This window comes from Grammomys surdaster, unplaced genomic scaffold, assembly GCF_004785775.1.
Source record: "Grammomys surdaster isolate TR1022 unplaced genomic scaffold, NIH_TR_1.0 125562, whole genome shotgun sequence".
Taxonomy (NCBI): domain Eukaryota; kingdom Metazoa; phylum Chordata; class Mammalia; order Rodentia; family Muridae; genus Grammomys; species Grammomys surdaster.
In genome coordinates this window covers 621,362-638,078 of record NW_021620409.1, presented here as the reverse complement: position 1 = coordinate 638,078, position 16,717 = coordinate 621,362, and the positions used below count along the sequence as shown (strand labels likewise).

The 16,717-nt window shown below is 50.0% G+C and overlaps 2 protein-coding genes across 7 annotated transcripts in view; one reads left to right on the top strand and one right to left on the bottom strand.

Moving 5' to 3' along the window:
- The first annotated feature begins 121 nt into the window (after positions 1-121).
- On the top strand, positions 122-3,188 carry Myl6 (myosin light chain 6). 2 transcript variants are annotated; one of them, XM_028786629.1, is made up of 7 exons: positions 122-266; positions 508-535; positions 1,319-1,462; positions 1,655-1,828; positions 1,914-1,991; positions 2,281-2,325; positions 3,023-3,188. In XM_028786629.1, the coding sequence occupies exons 1-6, from the start codon at positions 264-266 to the stop codon at positions 2,307-2,309; spliced, it is 456 nt and encodes a 151-aa protein (XP_028642462.1). In that variant the 5' UTR covers positions 122-263; the 3' UTR covers positions 2,310-2,325; positions 3,023-3,188. The 2 variants fall into 2 exon arrangements, with proteins under 2 accessions (XP_028642462.1, XP_028642461.1); XM_028786628.1 differs by lacking the exon at positions 2,281-2,325.
- A 730-nt stretch (positions 3,189-3,918) lies between these two features.
- Positions 3,919-16,717, bottom strand: part of Smarcc2 (SWI/SNF related, matrix associated, actin dependent regulator of chromatin subfamily c member 2) — a 29,779-nt gene continuing 16,980 nt past the window's right edge. Inside the window, exons 16-29 of one of the 5 annotated variants that reach the window (XM_028786599.1) lie at positions 12,849-12,962; positions 12,338-12,491; positions 11,520-11,612; positions 11,101-11,220; positions 10,951-11,013; positions 10,323-10,581; positions 9,926-10,087; positions 9,618-9,682; positions 9,056-9,191; positions 8,812-8,978; positions 8,149-8,283; positions 6,458-6,836; positions 5,729-6,154; positions 3,925-5,203 (exon numbers count right to left, since the gene is read on the bottom strand). In XM_028786599.1, the coding sequence (XP_028642432.1) occupies positions 5,127-5,203; positions 5,729-6,154; positions 6,458-6,836; positions 8,149-8,283; positions 8,812-8,978; positions 9,056-9,191; positions 9,618-9,682; positions 9,926-10,087; positions 10,323-10,581; positions 10,951-11,013; positions 11,101-11,220; positions 11,520-11,612; positions 12,338-12,491; positions 12,849-12,962 (2,350 nt within the window). In that variant the 3' untranslated portion in view covers positions 3,925-5,126. Of the gene's footprint in view, positions 5,204-5,728; positions 6,155-6,457; positions 6,837-8,148; positions 8,284-8,811; positions 8,979-9,055; positions 9,192-9,617; positions 9,683-9,925; positions 10,088-10,322; positions 10,582-10,950; positions 11,014-11,100; positions 11,221-11,519; positions 11,613-12,337; positions 12,492-12,848; positions 12,963-16,717 lie in introns of all 5 variants that reach the window. The other 4 variants (XM_028786600.1, XM_028786596.1, XM_028786598.1 and 1 more) reach the window with 4 other exon arrangements.

The window sequence follows — 16,717 nt, the reverse complement described above, 5'->3', positions numbered from 1 at the left end:
CCTGCTCTTGGTGCAGCTCAGAAGAAAGGCTTCCAAGAGTCCCACCCCAGGCCCCTGCTAGGTTCCTGAGCTGAGGTAGGGCGCTCCCCCCCCACCTCATTACTAATGTAGTGATGTCATCTGCATGAGCCCAGGCTAGGATGCCTATTGGATGAAACTGCGGAGGGTGACGTCATGCGCCGTGGGACGTACTAAGGCTGGGGTTGGGTCCGGAGTCGGAGCCATTTCTGCCGGAAAAGGTCCCGCAGAGCTCAGCAGCCAAGATGGTGGGCCCTGGGAATCGGGAGATTAGGGGGATTTGGGGCAAGGAGAGGACCGTGGGTGGGGGTAGAGAAAGCAGTGGACGTGGGCACGCCCAGGTTTTGGAAGGTTGGATGTGGGGTTGGAAGGTGTAAGGCTCTGCCCTGGGAAGCGAGTCCTCTGCTTCAAACAGGAGTTTGTAAAGCCGGGATGGAAGCTCGCGGGGTTGGACCTCGGGTACTGACCAATCCCTTCTTCTCCGAGCAGTGTGACTTCACCGAGGACCAGACCGCAGGTAGGCAGTCTCTGACCCGCAGCTGAGGCCATCCTTACCGAGAGGGGCCCCTTCCTCTAGCATCTATCCTCTGATCCCAGCCTGTCATCTCCAGCAATCCCAGGATTTCCTTCTCCTCTGCTCTAGACCCACCATTTTCTTTTCTCATTCTTTCTTGCTTCCCCTTTCACTCTAGATCTGAGCCCCAAGCACAGGGTGAGTTTTAGGTGGTGTGGGTAATGTGAAACAGTTTGATTGATGCCTGTTGTGTGTCGGGTCTATTATGCTTGTGTTCTGCTTTTGGCCTCTCCTCTGATAACTGCCCCCTCCTTGAGCTTGGATTGTGAGTACTGTAAAGAGCAATGACTTGATATTTTGTTAACATGGGGACTGGAGAGTTTGCTAAGGATGTGGCTCAGCTTCACCTCCTGGAAGGTCTCTGGAGGGGAAGGGTGGGAGTGGGAGGCTAGAGTCCAGGCCACTGCTCCTACTTCCTTATATGGGCAGGATCTAGCCTGGGCGGTGGCAAATTCCTGCGAGTAGTATAGTAGTGGTGGAGAGCCTAGCCTGCTGCAGCTCAGGGGGTGTGTAAACAGATGGCTACCGCCCTGAGGTAAGGGAAAGAAGGCTGGGTGTCTATGTGGGGCATTTGAGCTGATAGAACTAGATCCCTGGGAGCAGTGTTCAGTGTACAGGAGGACGAGATATCTGGTTTCTGCAGTGTGACTGAAGTTGCATTGGCACCAGAACTGTGCAGCAAGCACTGGGCTGATCCCTGGTGCTGCTGTTCATCTGAATCCTCAGAATTCAAGGAGGCTTTCCAGCTGTTTGACCGAACAGGCGATGGCAAGATCCTGTACAGCCAGTGTGGGGATGTGATGCGGGCCCTGGGCCAGAACCCTACCAACGCCGAGGTGCTCAAGGTCCTGGGGAACCCCAAGAGTGATGGTGAGCATTTCAAGAACTTAGTGGGTTCATGGTTGTTCAGCTAAAAGCATCCCTTTATCTTTGTAAGTGCCAAACTTGAGCAAGTTTTGTCTCGGCCAGTTCCGGCCAGTCGCTTGTGTTCTCCACCACTGTGTCCTGAGAACATGTGTGTGTCATTTCTCTTGTCTGACACTTCTACCTCCCACACGACAGAGATGAATGTGAAGGTGCTGGACTTTGAGCACTTCCTGCCTATGCTGCAGACCGTGGCCAAGAACAAGGACCAGGGAACCTATGAGGATTATGTTGAAGGCCTCCGTGTGTTCGACAAGGAAGGGAATGGCACCGTCATGGGTGCTGAAATCCGTCATGTCTTAGTCACACTGGGTAAGGGTCTGTGTTCTAGACTTAAGTTGCCACCTTGATCTATTTCACCTGTCACCCAGTTCTAAGAGTGCTCCTTCCTCTGCAGGTGAGAAGATGACAGAGGAAGAAGTAGAGATGCTAGTGGCGGGGCACGAGGACAGCAACGGTTGCATCAACTACGAAGGTGAGGGCCAAACCAGAAACTGGGGCCTCTGAGGAAACTGGTCATTCAGGGCATGTTAAGGAGACATTGTATTCCTAGACTTGGTTCCAGAAGGGAGCCAGGAGTCAAGGGGGCAAGGCTCAGTCCAGCCTGGGAGGGAACTGTTGAGGACATGACAGTAAAGGGAGGGGTGAAGTATGAAGGGTGGGCTAGGAATGGGAAGTAAACAAAATGTCTATCCCCACTGCCTGACCCCTTCACCCTATGTCTGTGTCTTGTCTTCACCAAGAATGTCTCTTCCTTCCTGCAGCATTTGTGAGGCATATCCTGTCGGGGTGACGGGCCCATGGGGCGGGTACGGCTCCTCACAGCCTCTCCTCTAGTTATCTCCCTAGTGTTTCTTTTTCTTCCCAACCTGTGCTCTTTAGCCCCCTGCCCATACCCTACTACCATCTGACTTCCTCCTGGCATGATTCTGCATGGAGCTGGCTTGAGAGGGGAGGAATTCCTCAATGAGGAAAGCAGTTTGGGGGTGTGGTACCTCCTCTCCTAGAATGGTCTCTGAGCTTTGACTTACAGGGGTCTTGGTGCTGGTGTCTGGGAACTCTCACCAGCTTGTAGAGAGGGCTTGTCTTATGGTGATTCTTTGGAGCATGGAGAGTTGGCGGGGGGTGGGGGGGCTACTGGCCCCATTCTGCTACTAAAACAAAAAGTCCTTTTTCTATCCCTTTACTGGACAGCTTGGAGGTACCCTAACCCAAAACTGACCTCTCCTCCTGCCAGTGGCTGACATAACTATAGGTGTAGCTGAGAACTTTTTGCCTCTGCTATGTTCTTGCTATTTTAGAGTGGGGTGGGGGCTAACAGCTGGTGGGAGGGGAACCAGGGACAGAGAGAACTGGCCACTCATGGTGGCTCTTTTGGAAACTGACCCAAGGTTGGCTGCTATGGGCGTGTTCCCTCCTGCCACCTTCATGGTCTTGTGGTCTCCTGGCCCATAGGTACCCCTCCCCAGCCCTCTCCTTGGCTGACTCCATCTTTCCTCTCTACAGAGCTTGTCCGGATGGTGCTGAATGGCTGAGGACATTTCTGTATCCCGAGCCTGGTCCCTGCCCGGTGTGACATTTCTGTGTGGCCCCAGAGGCTCCTATCACAGCACCTTGCCCATCTGGTTTCTTTTTGTTTGCCTTCACCAAATAAAACTTGCTTTCTTTGCTCTTTTGGTTCTTTCTTTCCTGAGCAGGGTGAGGAGGAAAAGGTGAGGTGGTAATGATGTCTACCCTGAAACAAAGGTCAAGCTGGGGCAGGGGTTTTGGGAAAGCTGGATTAAGTGCTTGTAGTTAGTAACCATAGCCTCATTAATGAAAGGCTTCCCTTTGGGAAATGAAGAAAGTCATAAATCCCTATAGGATCAAGGTAGCTGTGTGTGTGTGTGTGTGTGTGTGTGTGTATCCCTTGCCAGGTTAAAACTCCTGATCCTTGGGGTTCTTTGAACCAGGTCCCCACCCACCCAAGTACCAAACACCTTTTGGGGAAAAGCCTTCAAATGTTTACTGAAGCTGAAATGCCAGGACATATTAGTACTGCCCAACCCGTCTCGGCAGCTGCAGGGCTGGGGGCCAAAGCAACAGAAGTAGGTGCGGGCCTGCCTCCTCCCTAATAAGGGAGGGAATGTAGCCACTGTCTACAAGGATCAGATCCATGCTGTGGGGATGGGCTTCCAAGAGCTTATCTTGAGTAGATATGAGCTACCACTGCTGTATTCCTAATTGCTGTGTGGTCTCTGGCCTTTTGTGCAAGAGGCTGACAGTCTGTGGGCCTGTTGCTTTCAAAGTGCCTCTGCAGCCCTGGTGAATGTCCAGTGAGGGATTCCAGGAAGGCTGCCCCTAGCCCAGTTTGCTCCCTGCCTAGCAGCCACAGGTAAGAGAACACAGAGGCATCCACAAGATGGAACTGAAAGCAAATTAATTTATAAAAAATAAGGAAAAAGAAAAGAACAAAGAAGAAAAGAAAATTTTACAGAAGACTTTGAACAGAAGAAAGGTGCGGAGATGCAGAGGAAGGAAAACACTGGGACAGGAGAAGCAGAGCGCCTGGTGGGAGGGGCCAAGCACTGGTGGGCCTGGAACTGTGTCTGCCTCCACACCGAGGGTGAGGAGGGAGACCTGGAGTGCGGAGGCACTGAAGTCCTGGGAGCAGAGCCACGTTGCGCTGCTCCCAAATCTTTGTCCTCATTTGGGAACTCCTAGCTATCCCTGGGCTCTGTCGGACTTGGTGGTGAGGGCAGAAGTTAGCAGACTGTCCCACTGTCAAAGGTAGGTGCTTAAGTGCTTTTCAAACCTGGAGGTTGGCAGACTCCCCATCCTCTTAGAGCCCTTTGATGCCTGTTGGGCACTCACAGATACAACCAGGAACGCAGGAAGAAGAGCCCGACTGAGGCCCCTTCTTCCTCTATTACCTACCACAGAATCCCCGCAAACTACACTTCCCACAAGTACACAGACGCTGACTGAGTAAGCAGGTGACTTAAACACAAACACAAAGCTGACACTCTGAGGGAAAGGTCATTGGCTGAGCTGGGCCTAAAACAGCAACCATGACGAGCAGCAGGAGGGATTAGTATGAATAAACTGGAATGGGTGAGGGGCTGACTCGGCACTGCCAAGGGGCTCAGGGAGACAGGCTCAGTGCCCTATTCCATCTCCACAGCTTGCCCCAAAACTTTAATTCCTCTTAAAACCTGCCCTTTCCCCTAAAAATAATAATTAAAAAAAGTTTTTTGTGGGCTCTGATGTGTCTTTTTAAAACCTCCCTTTTAAAGGGTTTCATTTTCATGTTATCATTTCAAAAATGCAGTAATTCTGAAGGGGTACACCCTCAGAACCAGTTAGTAGAACCTCGTATAAACATCTTTCCCTCCTATCCTTTCTCCCAGGCATTAGAAACATCTTTTAGTCAGAAGTCCGTGGATAATAATTGGATATAAAACTGCACACCTCTGCTGGGCATGGTGGGGGTGGTGAAGGGGCAGGAGGAGCTTTCCTTACGTAGTGATGAACTCTCCAGGCTGAGGGAGGGTCCCAGAAGTGGGGGAGGGCTGTTCCTGGAACTGTGATCTCCATGGGGAGTGAGGGGGAGAGATGGCTGGCTGGCTCTTCACTGTGGAGGTGGCACAGGGGTGACTGTGCCTGGGCTCGGAGCTGTGGGATCTGGAGGCAGCGGGGTGCCTGGGTCTGTGGAGAAAAGGAAGGTAAATGAGCAGGTACAGGGGGATGGCTCTGGTCCCAGGCTCCACACACACACAGAACCGGGCATGGCATGCAGTGGGTAGGCAGATGAATGAGGTACCCACTGTGTATAATTTCTTTTTCCCAACACTCTTTTTCCACCTGACACTGGAAAAATCTGATACCCCAAACCATCCTCCTCTCCCCAAGGACTCTAAATGGGGCGTCTGAATGGTGGGAACAAGCAAAGAAAAGCCATCCTCATGCAGATGGGTAGCTAGGTTCCAGGTTTACAGCTGAGGTCCTCTGAGCCACTGGACTCCTCCATGGCCCACTCTGATCATCCCAGAGGAGGCAGCTGCCAAGTTGGGAAATGGAGGCCAGCCAAAGAGGCCTTCCTCCTGTGCTCTAGTTTTACCAAAGCATTGAACAGGGCTGTGGAAATTCTAGGATCTAACCCTTTCCCTACTCGCCTCCCTCCCATAATGTAGAGCCCTCTCCCTCACCCTTTCCCCTCCTGGCCCCTCTCACCTGGCAGTGGGCTGGCACTGGGCAGGAGGTTGCCCTGAACAGCTGCCACAATGGCAGGGCTCTGGGCTGCGGCGGATCCGAGCCCCGGCCCGAGAGGCAAGGAAGATGGCATGGTGGTGGTCGCCGGCAGGTTAGGATGTAGAGGGTTCGCCATGGACACAGGCAGGTTAGGTGGGGGGAGAGTGCCCGGGGCAAACGGGAGGTGGTGGTGATGCCCATGCAGGTTAGGAGGAGGGGGAAGGTTAATACTGATGGAGTCAGCTAGACTACCGAATGGGATGACGGATGGAGCAGCAGGAGGAGGAGGCGGCATGCCAAAAGGCAAACCCAAAGGAGCATTACCCGCCACGCCTGGGTGCCCGCTGCCTGGCACTGCCCCTGGCATCATTGAGGGAGGAGTTTGTTGGTTGGGGAACGGTGAGGGGCCTAGAAATAAAGAGAACACAGGGTGAGGTAGTGGAATCTTGCCTACAGCACAAGCTGCACCCCGTCTCCTGGCACCCTGTCTCCTGGCACTAGAATAAGCTGTAGATTCTTGGAATAAAACTCCACGGATCTGTGTTTGGGAAAATACCCCTGCTAGTTTGGGGACATAATACAATACAAGAGTCCACCTGTAGGAACTGCAACAAACTTTCGTATCCAAGCCCATCAGGTACTCCCTTCAAAGGAGCCAGAACATTTTCCTAGAACTCTATAGCAAACAAACATTCTGGAGCCCACACTCACCATGGGGTCCAGGGGGGGGTACCCCTGGTGGGACTGCCCCAGGTTGAGGGGCTCCAGCTTGTTGTGGCTGCTGTGGCCCTGCAGCTGTCCCTGCCTGTCCAATCTGTTCGGAAGGGCCCAGGCTTCCAGGAGGGCCCCCACTGCCAGGAGGAGCAGAAGCCACAGCGGCTGGAGCCACAGCTAGACCATGGACTGCGGGTGGCCCAGCAGCCCCGGTGGGAGGTAATGGCTGGGAGCCTGGGGGCAGGGTCGGCTGCTGCTGCTGCTGCTGCTGCATCTGCTGGAAGTGCTGCTGCCGGGCCCTCATCTCTGCATACTTCAGCTGCTCCATGTGGAAGGCTTGCCGGTCGGCCAGGAGCTGCTGCCTCTGATATTCCAGCTGCCAGTACCAATGGGACACTGTTACCGGTACCAGAAGACTGTTGGCAAATGCCTTGCCTCCCACTTCTTTTGAAAGACCCTATCTCTCATGCTGGTGTTTCCCCAAGACTCAACTGTGTGCTTCCTCTGTCCTTACAGACCTGAGACTGCCCACACTGCGCCTCTCTGCACCGGAGTTAATCTGGTGTGGTTTTGGCTCACTTCAGTTTCAAAGCTCTGAATTTGTTATTACTCTGATTTGAAAATGCCTCTGGCTTCTGTCAATTCAAGCTCTTTCCTTCCTTCAAAACCAGCTATCAACTTAGTATTTCTTAGGGAAACACTTCAGGTGGATTCACTGGCCTCTGAATTTTGATTTTATTCTGATTCTCCCAGCATTTAATTTTATTTTTATATGTTTATTAGTTTTTCAAAACTGTGTTTCTCTATGTGGACCTGGCTGTCCTGGAACTCACTCTGCAGACCAGGCTGGCCTTGAACTCACAAAGAGCCACCTGCCTCTGCCTCCTGAGTGTTGGAATTAAATCTCTTATCTTAAAAAGTTATTTTTAGGGGCTGGAGAGATGTCTCAGCAGTTAAAAGAACTAGCTGCTTTTCCAAAGGTCCTGAGTTTAATTCCCAGCAACCACACGGTGGCTCACAACCATCTGTAATGGGATCCAATGCACCCTTCTGGTGTGTCTGAAGAGAGCGACAGTGTACTCATACATGAAATAAATAAATCTTTAAGAAAAAATTATTTTTAATGATGTAATGTCTGTCTGGCTGTGTGAGGGTATGTGCATGTGAGTGTTCTCTTTATTTCTAGGGTGCCCATGAAAAGACCCTAGGGACTGGTGTGTTCCTCTGGAAGAGCAGTCTGTTCTCAACTGCTAAGCTACACCACTAGAAGATCTCTGAATCTGAATTTTCCGGTAGGTTAAGCGTTGTTAAGTGTTTCTGAAATCTCCATGTTGTATATTTGATGTCTCTAAGAGTGGGGTCCCCATCTTGTATTTCTTTTTAAGCCTTCTTAAAGAAAATGAATCAATATTGTCTGTCCCGTAAACTTCCCAAATTTACCTGCTGAGTCTCTTATTATCTCTCAAATCCACTCAGTCACTCAGACTTGTGAGAACCTAGCGAGAGGCAAGCATCGCTGGAGGGCCTGGAGATGCAGCTGTCAGTGAGCCTGACTAGCAGCCCACCAAGGAGGCACCCTTTAGGCTTCCTGCCCTTCTCCCCTCTGTGTGACCTGTGTCAGCCTCGGCATTTCTAAGCCTTCTGGGAGGTTCTAGGCTCCTGCTGATGCCTGACTGTGTGCCACTCACTGCTTCTCGCTCCCGGTCCATTATTGTCTCCAGCTCCTCAAAATGTCGGAGTTTGATCTCTAGTTTCTTCATTTGGGTCTCCACCAGCAGAGCCACCAAAGACTTGATCTTCCTCTCCTCAACTGCAGCCAGGTGCTAGGCAAGAAGGAGCACAACAGGGAGGCAGGCATTAGTCAGATTAGCCAGAGCGCTCAACTGCAGAAACTCCAGGGAGAGGGAGGGAGGGCAGGGCGGATGCTGGCAGGCTTAGGAAGGAAGTAGCTGCAATCACAACTCAGAATAGCATAACTGTAATTTATATACGTACTATATATATGAATACATAGTATAATAAATATTATACAGTTTATATTATTTACATATCACAATACATAATGTACTATATCACAATATATAATTATATAACACATTCATGATCTAGATATATCTATATTATGAAACAATACACATATGTATTTTATCTATATCATAAAAAAAGAATAGCAAGAGATAAAACAAGTGAAAGAAATTAAAGGGCTGGAAACAGCTAATAAGAGAGGTAAGAAGTTTGGTGATAACTCACTCAGGATAAAATAAGAAGAGAACAAACCGGCCAGCATTATTTAAGGAGTGAGAAGAGAGAGACTGAGACGCAATGAGGAAAGTGCCAGCTTCTGCCCTCACCTTGGCCTTGACGGCAGCAGCGGCCAGGGCAGCGGCGGCCGCTGTGGACAGGTTGCCTTCACCAATGTCTCGCTCCACCTTGGCTTTCCTCTCCCCCTCTGGCTCTGCCACTTCCTTCAGCACTTCCTCCTGCCCTTCCGTTGGCTCCTTGTCTTTCTCAGGATCAACTGTGTCAGGACAGGTTCAATTAGCCTTTTGACGTGTCTCTCCCCTGTGCCCCTCACCCTCTGGAGAGGCAGCTCACCTATCGGGTCCCCGTCACTCTTCTCTGACTCCTTCTCACTGTCACCTTCTTTCCCTTTCTCTTCATCTTTCTTGGGAGCCTCACTTATTTCCTCCTTTGCTTCTTCCTCTACAGTGCTTCCTCCTTCCCGTGGTTCCTGTAGTTCCAAATGGGGAAAGGTATCAGAGGATGCAGCTCTCATGGGCTCGGCCCAGCCTCGAGAGTGACTGACTCTCTTGTCTTTATTTGTCTCTGTGTGTGCAAGTAGTGCATGCACTTGTGTAGTTGTATAAGCTCATGTGTGCACATGCCAAAGACAGAGCAGGACAAGATGTTGGTCCGCCCTCCAACGATGGGGTGCCGCAATGATGGGGTTACAGGCACATAAAATGATGCCAAAGTTTTTATGTGGGTTCGAGGGATTCTAATTCAGGTTTTCAGGTCTGTGGAACAAGTACTCTTATCCAGTGAACCCCTTGTGCAGGGGTAATCTAGCTCTAGGAGAGTGTCCCTGCCCCTGGATTCTGTCACCACTGGGCTGCACCCAGCAGCCTCCTCCAGACCCAGGTCATTTCCTCTATACCTTGGGCTCCTTCTTCTCATCTGCTGCCTGGCCCTCCGCCCGTGCCTCCTCAGTCCCGCTTTCCTCTGGGCCCATGGAGAAAGGAAAGAAGGAGAAATGTCTGGTAAGCTTCATTTACGGAACAATTTCCCAGTAGCTGAAACCTCAGGGACAGGGACAGGAGAAGCCAAATTTCCCACAGTGATGTCATGAAGGAAAACAAAACCCCAGGGGCCTTCTCTCCCACCTGTGCTGTGACTGATGTCAGTGTGGGCAGACACAGGGTGGGGAGGGCACAGGGAGGAAGAAATCTAAGAGCGCGTGCTCACCAATGCGCTCAGGCTCATCAGAGGCAGTCCCTGCGATGCCGCTACTCTCCAGACCAAACGCTGGGTCTGCCTTGCCTGTGACTTTGGCTGCTTCTTCCACCTTGCGCACATGGGCTTCCACCAAGGCTGTGGGAACCTCTTCCTTCATCTTTGAGAACTCTTCTGTAAGACCAGAGGGGAAGAGGCTGGGACAAGGCAGTGGGCAGTTCTGACTGTGCTTGTGAGGGCTTCCTCACAAGCCTATCTTGTTCTCTGAGACCAAAACGGAGCCCAGACAGGTGCCTGAGCTAAGGCAGCAACAGACAAGGCCAGCAGGGCAGATCTGAGAGGCTTCAACCTGAGTATCTAGCTGTAAAAGCAAACTAAGAAGGCCAACCCCCACCCACCCCCAAATTACCTAGGGCTGACTTCGCAGCAGCAGAGGCAACTCGGGGATCGACGACAGAGGCCAGGAAGGCAACAGTGCTCATAACAGGGTTGCCTGACTGACTGAAGGGGATGGGCTGGTAGGCCAGAGGGCCTAGAGAGGCCTCTGAGTCCTCCAGGTATGGGTCTTCAATGGGAAGGCGAAGAAAATGCAAGATGCATTCATCCTGCGTGCGGCTTCCCACATGCTCAGACACTTTGTTCCAGTCGTCCTTGTACATTTCCAGAGCCTGGTGGTAGTGGTGGAGACACAACTCCGCTTACTTAGCCACTGTTCTGGAAGGCCAACTCCCCCCATCCTACTAAGGGTGGCTGGTTTCAGAGCTCTCTCTGTTCTGATATTTCTGTACTCTGCTGGATTCAGGGGGGAGCTCCAAGTAGCACTAAGAAAAGATATGGAATTACAGACAGGCCTAAATCCCTGACCTGGAGCTATTCCTGGGACACCTGTGACAGGCACCAGGAACGGGAGAGACTGAGGCAAGCTCATGCTCCTCAATGCCAGAGCAGACTGTGGGTGCTCCCCACTCACAAGATAGGACAGCTGTGTCCCAGCTACTCAGTCTGGACAGCACAACTCCCCTTGCCTCCCCAGTTACCTCCAGGAGCAGCAGTGTCTCCTGCTCTGTCCATTCTCGGGTGGCACTGGCTGCAGCTTTGCTCTGTGGAGAAGCAGGGGGAGTCAGCACAGAGGAGTCTCAGCCATGTGGGGCGAAGGCTGTCAACCCCAAGGTAGCTGCACCGTGTACCTTGGAGGGAACATTCTTCTTTGTGTACATGTCTGTGCGCAGCCCAAAGTTCTGCATGTCTGCTGGTTTCTCCTTGCCTTTGTCAGGGAAGTTCAGCATTTGCTGGGAAGCAGAGCTCTGCTATTTGTGGAAGGAAAAAAAGGGGGTTAAATGTAAGTGGTCACAGGGCAGCCAGAGGCAGAGAGAGAGAGAGAGAGAGAGAGAGAGAGAGAGAGAGAGAGAGAGAGAGAGAGAGAGAGAGAGAGAGAGAAACAGACAGACAGACAGAAGGAGCTTTCTTCCCGAAGCCAGGGATGCCCTGGGCGGGACTTCCTCCCTTACTGCTGCAGCTCCTCTGATCTCTTGCCTCTTCTTCCCAGGCAGGGGCCCCCCAGTGAAGGGGCAAATAAACAGCCCAGCGGGGTCTGCACCCCACCTACCAGCTCTGGCTTGCCCTTAGCCGTCTCTGGCACCAGGTCATCCAGCTCTTTGCCCTTCCGCCCAGCCTTGGTATCAGCATCAACCTGGCGGCCCTGGGGGACAGAGCTTGGCGTCATGGAAGCTGGGCAGGAAATGGGCCAAGGCCTTGGAGGCCTGAAGACCAAATGCCGGGCGGGCAGCCCATGGGCTCGGGAACACTCACGCCACTGCTCCATGATTAATTACACATGTAGTTGGCATGTAGACATGCCACTGTTCCACACTGCCTCCATGATTAATTACACATGTAGTTGGCATGATAGACATTTGTAGTCACGTGAATCTTTACAGATTCTCTTAGGAGCTGGACAATAGATCCTAGTCTTAGGTCAGTCACTATCTTTGTGTAAGCCACATAATGTCTTCTTCTCATCTTAAAGAATGTATGAGATGGAAAAGGAAAGTATGAAGGTGATAAGTATGAGGGAAAATGAAAAAATACAGGAAACGTGACAAAGTATAAAAATCCTACACAAGTTATCGTAAGCCGTTTTCTCTATCTGCTCCTCTCCTACACTGGCCTGCCTGTTCCCTGAGTACAAGGAACGACTTCTCCCCTTCAGCAGCTGCTTCCAGCCTGGGTAGCAGGGCTGAGAGAGCACTGAGAACATGTACTATCTATCGCCTGCGGCCCTCTCCACCTCACAGTAAGGAAGTCTACAACTCTGCGGAATCTCTACCCTACAAACATAAAAAATGAAAAACAAACAGAAAAAGAAAAGTCCAAAGGAGCCCACTCCGCCCCACCCAGCCTTGTCCCCAGAACACCTCACCCTACCTGTGGGGGCTTCGGCTGAAGAGGAACCAGCCCTGATGGCGTGTCCGCCAAGACATGGAAGTGAGAGGTGGGTGGAGGCCCCATTGGGGTTGGCCGACTCTCAGCATCTACCTGGTAGTTAATAAGACCCCACTGTTCCAGGAAGGCATGGACCCTGCAAGGGAAAGGGAGGCTAGGCCAAATGGGGAAGCCAAAAAGGAGGAGCCCATCCCCCATCACCAACTCATCACCTAAGTAGCAGTGGTCCCCAAGTACACATGGCCGCAGCCTAGTGACCATGTCTTCCTAGATAGTAAAGCCCATCCAACTGTCTTTCAGCGGAGGCCACAGCCTTTGCCCCCTTTACAGCACATTTCCAACCCTCACTCACTCTTCCACCTGTCCTGACAAGGCTTTCCCTAGGGGTGTTGCTCTTGCTTATTCCCTATCTTCTTCGAAAGTATCTGCAGCCCTGCCAAGACATACAGACAGATATCCTCTCAAACTCTTTCTCTTCAGAAGTAAGACCCACCTCATGATAGCACAGACATCACCAGCCAAGTTCCGCCGACAGGCAGTGGATGTTAGATACTCCTGGGGATTCAGTCGATAAGTGTCAATCATGAAATTCCGATATGCCAGGTAGCTTAGAAGAGTCAGAAAGACAAGTAAGAGGAAGAAAATTAATGTTTGTTGAGGCCCAAGGAGAGTGCTAATAGAAAAATAATAGATGTGCTAATGACCCAACACATGCTAGCTGCATGCATAGTATTCATGTGTTTCTCACTGAGGGCTTAAGGGTTGGCCCTAGCCCAGTGGTGAAGAGCACTTGCTATTCTTGCAGAAGACTAAATTCAGTTCCCAGCGCCCACATGGTGGCCCATAATCATCCATAGCTTCAGTTCCAGGAATCAGATGCTTTCTTCTGAAGTCCAGGGCAGGCACCAGGCACATGTGTTACACGGGCATGTGTGGCATACATGTTACACACACATACGTTCGAGCCAAACACTCAAGGCACAAAATAAGTAAATCTAAAACAAAGCTTCTTGTATTTTTCCTGATGGCTTTTTAAACTAAATGAACTATCATCTTAATTTTACCCGGGAATCTCAGCCTCCTGAGTGCTGAGATTACAGGATGTATTGTCATGCTCATTACCTGATTTTTTTTTTTGGGGGGGGGGAGGGAAAGCCCTTGTTTCCCAACTCAGAAATCAAAGTCCTTATCCATGCAACAGTCAGCCTGATGCTAGAGAAGGAACTTAAAGTCTGTCTTTTTAATATACTTTATGTGTATGGTGCTTGGCCTGCACATATGTCTGTGTACGACAAGCATGCCTGGTGTCCAAGGATGCAAAAAGGGGTTGTTGGATCCCTGGAGTTGGAGTTGGAGGCAGTTGTAAGTCACCATATAAGTGCTGGGAATCAAATGCAGATCCTCTGCAAACGCAGCTAGTGTCCTTGACCACTGAGCCAACTCTCCAGCATTTAAGGACTGCTTTTGTTTTGGCTCTTACAACTGTGATTTATGATTTTTTTTAACTTACCATTTTGAGATAGGGTCTTGTGCAGTACAGGCTGGCCCTCAGCCTGGTCTACAGCACAGTTCCACACCCCAGGTGCTGAGGACCTGGTCTACAGCACAGTTCCACACCCCGGTTCTTAGTTACTTTTTAGAAATTTATCTATGTGAATCAAGGTCTCACATAGCCCAAGCTGGCTCTCAATCTGCTAGGTAGTCGAGGGTAGTCTTAAACCCCTGATCCTCCAGCTCTGCCTCTCAAGTGCAACGATCACATATGTGTAACTCGTTTGTTTGTTTGTTTGTTTGTTTGTTTGTTTTTCGAGACAGGGTTTCTCTGTGTAGTCCTGGCTGTCCTGGAACTCACTCTGTAGACCAGGCTGGCCTAAAACTCAGAAATCCGCCTGCCTCTGCCTCCTGAGTGCTAGGATTAAAGGCGTGCGCCACCCCACCCCCCCCCCCCCCCCCCCCCGGCGTAACACCACATTTTTTAAAGTTAGTTTTACATGTACTAGTTTTATTAACTTATTTACACTTACTTATTCTGTGTATGTAGGCATTCACAATCTATAGCACACATGCAGTGGTTAGATGGTGACTTTCATGAATTGGTTCTCCTTCCAACATGTGGGATCTAAGAACCAAACTCAGGTCGTCAGACTCGGAGTCCTTATCACTGAACCATCCTATGAACGCACGTGCTCATGCTCTCTCTCTCTCTCAATCTCTCTCATTTTCATTTACTTATTTTGTGTGTGTGTGTATGAGCACCATGACATGCATGAGGACTTTGTCCTGTCAGGATTGGCACCCAGGGATTTTACACACCAAGCCATCTAACTGACTCTCTTTCTTGCCTTTTTTGGTGGTGGTGATGTTTTTAAAATTAATAAGTTGTGTGTGTGTGTGTGTGTGTGTGTGTGTATGCTCCAAGGCAAGTGTGTGGAGGTCAGAGGACAACTTATAGGAGTCCATTCTTTCCTTCCACCATATGGGTTCTAGGGAACAAATGCTTAACAGGAAGGAAGGAAGAAGAAAGAGAGAAAGAAAGAAAGAAAGAAAGAAAGAAAGAAAGAAAGAAAGAAAGAAAGGAAGGAAGGAAGGAAGGAAGGAAGGAAGAAAGGAAGGAAGAAAGGTAGGCTGATTGATTTTATTTGGGGGGCTAGAGATATGGCTCAGTGGCAAAGAGCACTTGTTCTTGCAGAGGACCCTGGTTCAGTCCTGGGCACCTGCATGGCAGCTCACAACCACCTCTAACTTCTAGGCTAGGGGACATGACATCCTCTTCTGACTTCCAAAGGCACCAGGTACACACATGGTGCACAGACATACATGTAGGAAAACCATTAGTATACAGAAATAAATCTAAAGTATTTTTAAGGGTTAGCTGTGTGTGTGGGTGTGTGCTTGCACGTAGATGCCCATTAAGGGCATCTGTCAGATCCTCCTGGAGCTGAGGTACAACTAGTCAAAAGCCACTTAGGACAGCCACTGGGAAACGAACTCAGGTGCTATGCAAGAGCAGCACACACTCTTAACCATGGAGCATCTCCCTATACACACTCGCCCTGGCTGCCCTGGGACTCACTATGAAAACAGGCTGGCTTTGAACTTACCACTGCCTCCCCAGTGCTGGGATTAAAGGCATGCACCACATGCTTGTTTGTTTGTTTGTTTGTTTTCTTGAGATAGTATTTTTTCTGTAGTTCAGGCTAATGTGGAACTTGTTTTATAACCCAGACTGGCTTACAACTTGTGATCTTGTCTCAGCTTCCCAAGTGCTGGGATTACAGATGTAATTTATATTTTAAAGTTAGAGAGATCTAAATTCAAATGTCAGTCTTATCATGATGATGTCAAGCTATTTGAAACTTAAAATCCTTATGCATCAAACAGGATGTCTTTGGAGAACTAGCAGTATCTGGCATTGTAGGAGCCCATAGCTGATAGGGTGCAGATGCCAGCACCTGAGCTAGACCTCGCACAATGGCTTGTAACTCCAGATCCAACAGACCCAACACCTTTTTCTGGCCTCTGTGGGCATGGCACTCACATACATACTCACATACATACATTAATTTTTAAAATAAAATGAGTCTTAATATTTAAAAATTAATGAAAGTATAAAGCATATAATTAATTAAAAATTATAAAATGTAAAATTTGAGAATATATTTACACTAAAGGATCCAGATTCTGGTTCTACTACTTACTAGCTGCATGATCTTATTCAAGTAACAAGTCAAACGCTCCCTCCTGCCAGGATCCTGCTCCATGAGCTAGAGATAATAATGTGTATTTGCCTCAATTAGACTAGTAAGCCAGCGCATGGTGGAGGCTCTGCCTGGGATGGCAAGCTCTTTGGCAGTTACCATTCACCATTCCTGACAGCATACCACAGGGTCATGTTGGCTGGCAATGCCTTTTCCTTCCTGCCACAAACTTGGCCCTCTCCTCAGAGGAAGAGACCCACACCAAGCTATGGAGAAAGAAACAAGCTAAAAACAGATGATCCCACAGAGGGAGGCTGAGAAGCAGGCAGACAAACTGTGCCAGCGCCCAGCCTCACCTACCTTGTTGTGTGCTCACTGTGGTGAGCTCTAACCACAGGTTTCCACACACAGCCCAAGGCAAGAAAACTGACCGAAAACACAACTTTAAAGCAGCTCTTTTTTGTTTGATACATGGTCTTACTCTGTAGCCCAAGCTGGCCTTGAACTCAGAATCCTCCCTCAGCTTTTCAGGGCTAGGACTACAAGCCAGCATATGCCAAGTATCTTCAAAGAGTCAGAGGTGAATAAGAAGTCTGCTGAGGGCTCAAGGTGGGAGGATGCTGGAAGAGTGTGTCCTGCCCGACACATGGAGAACGCAGTTATC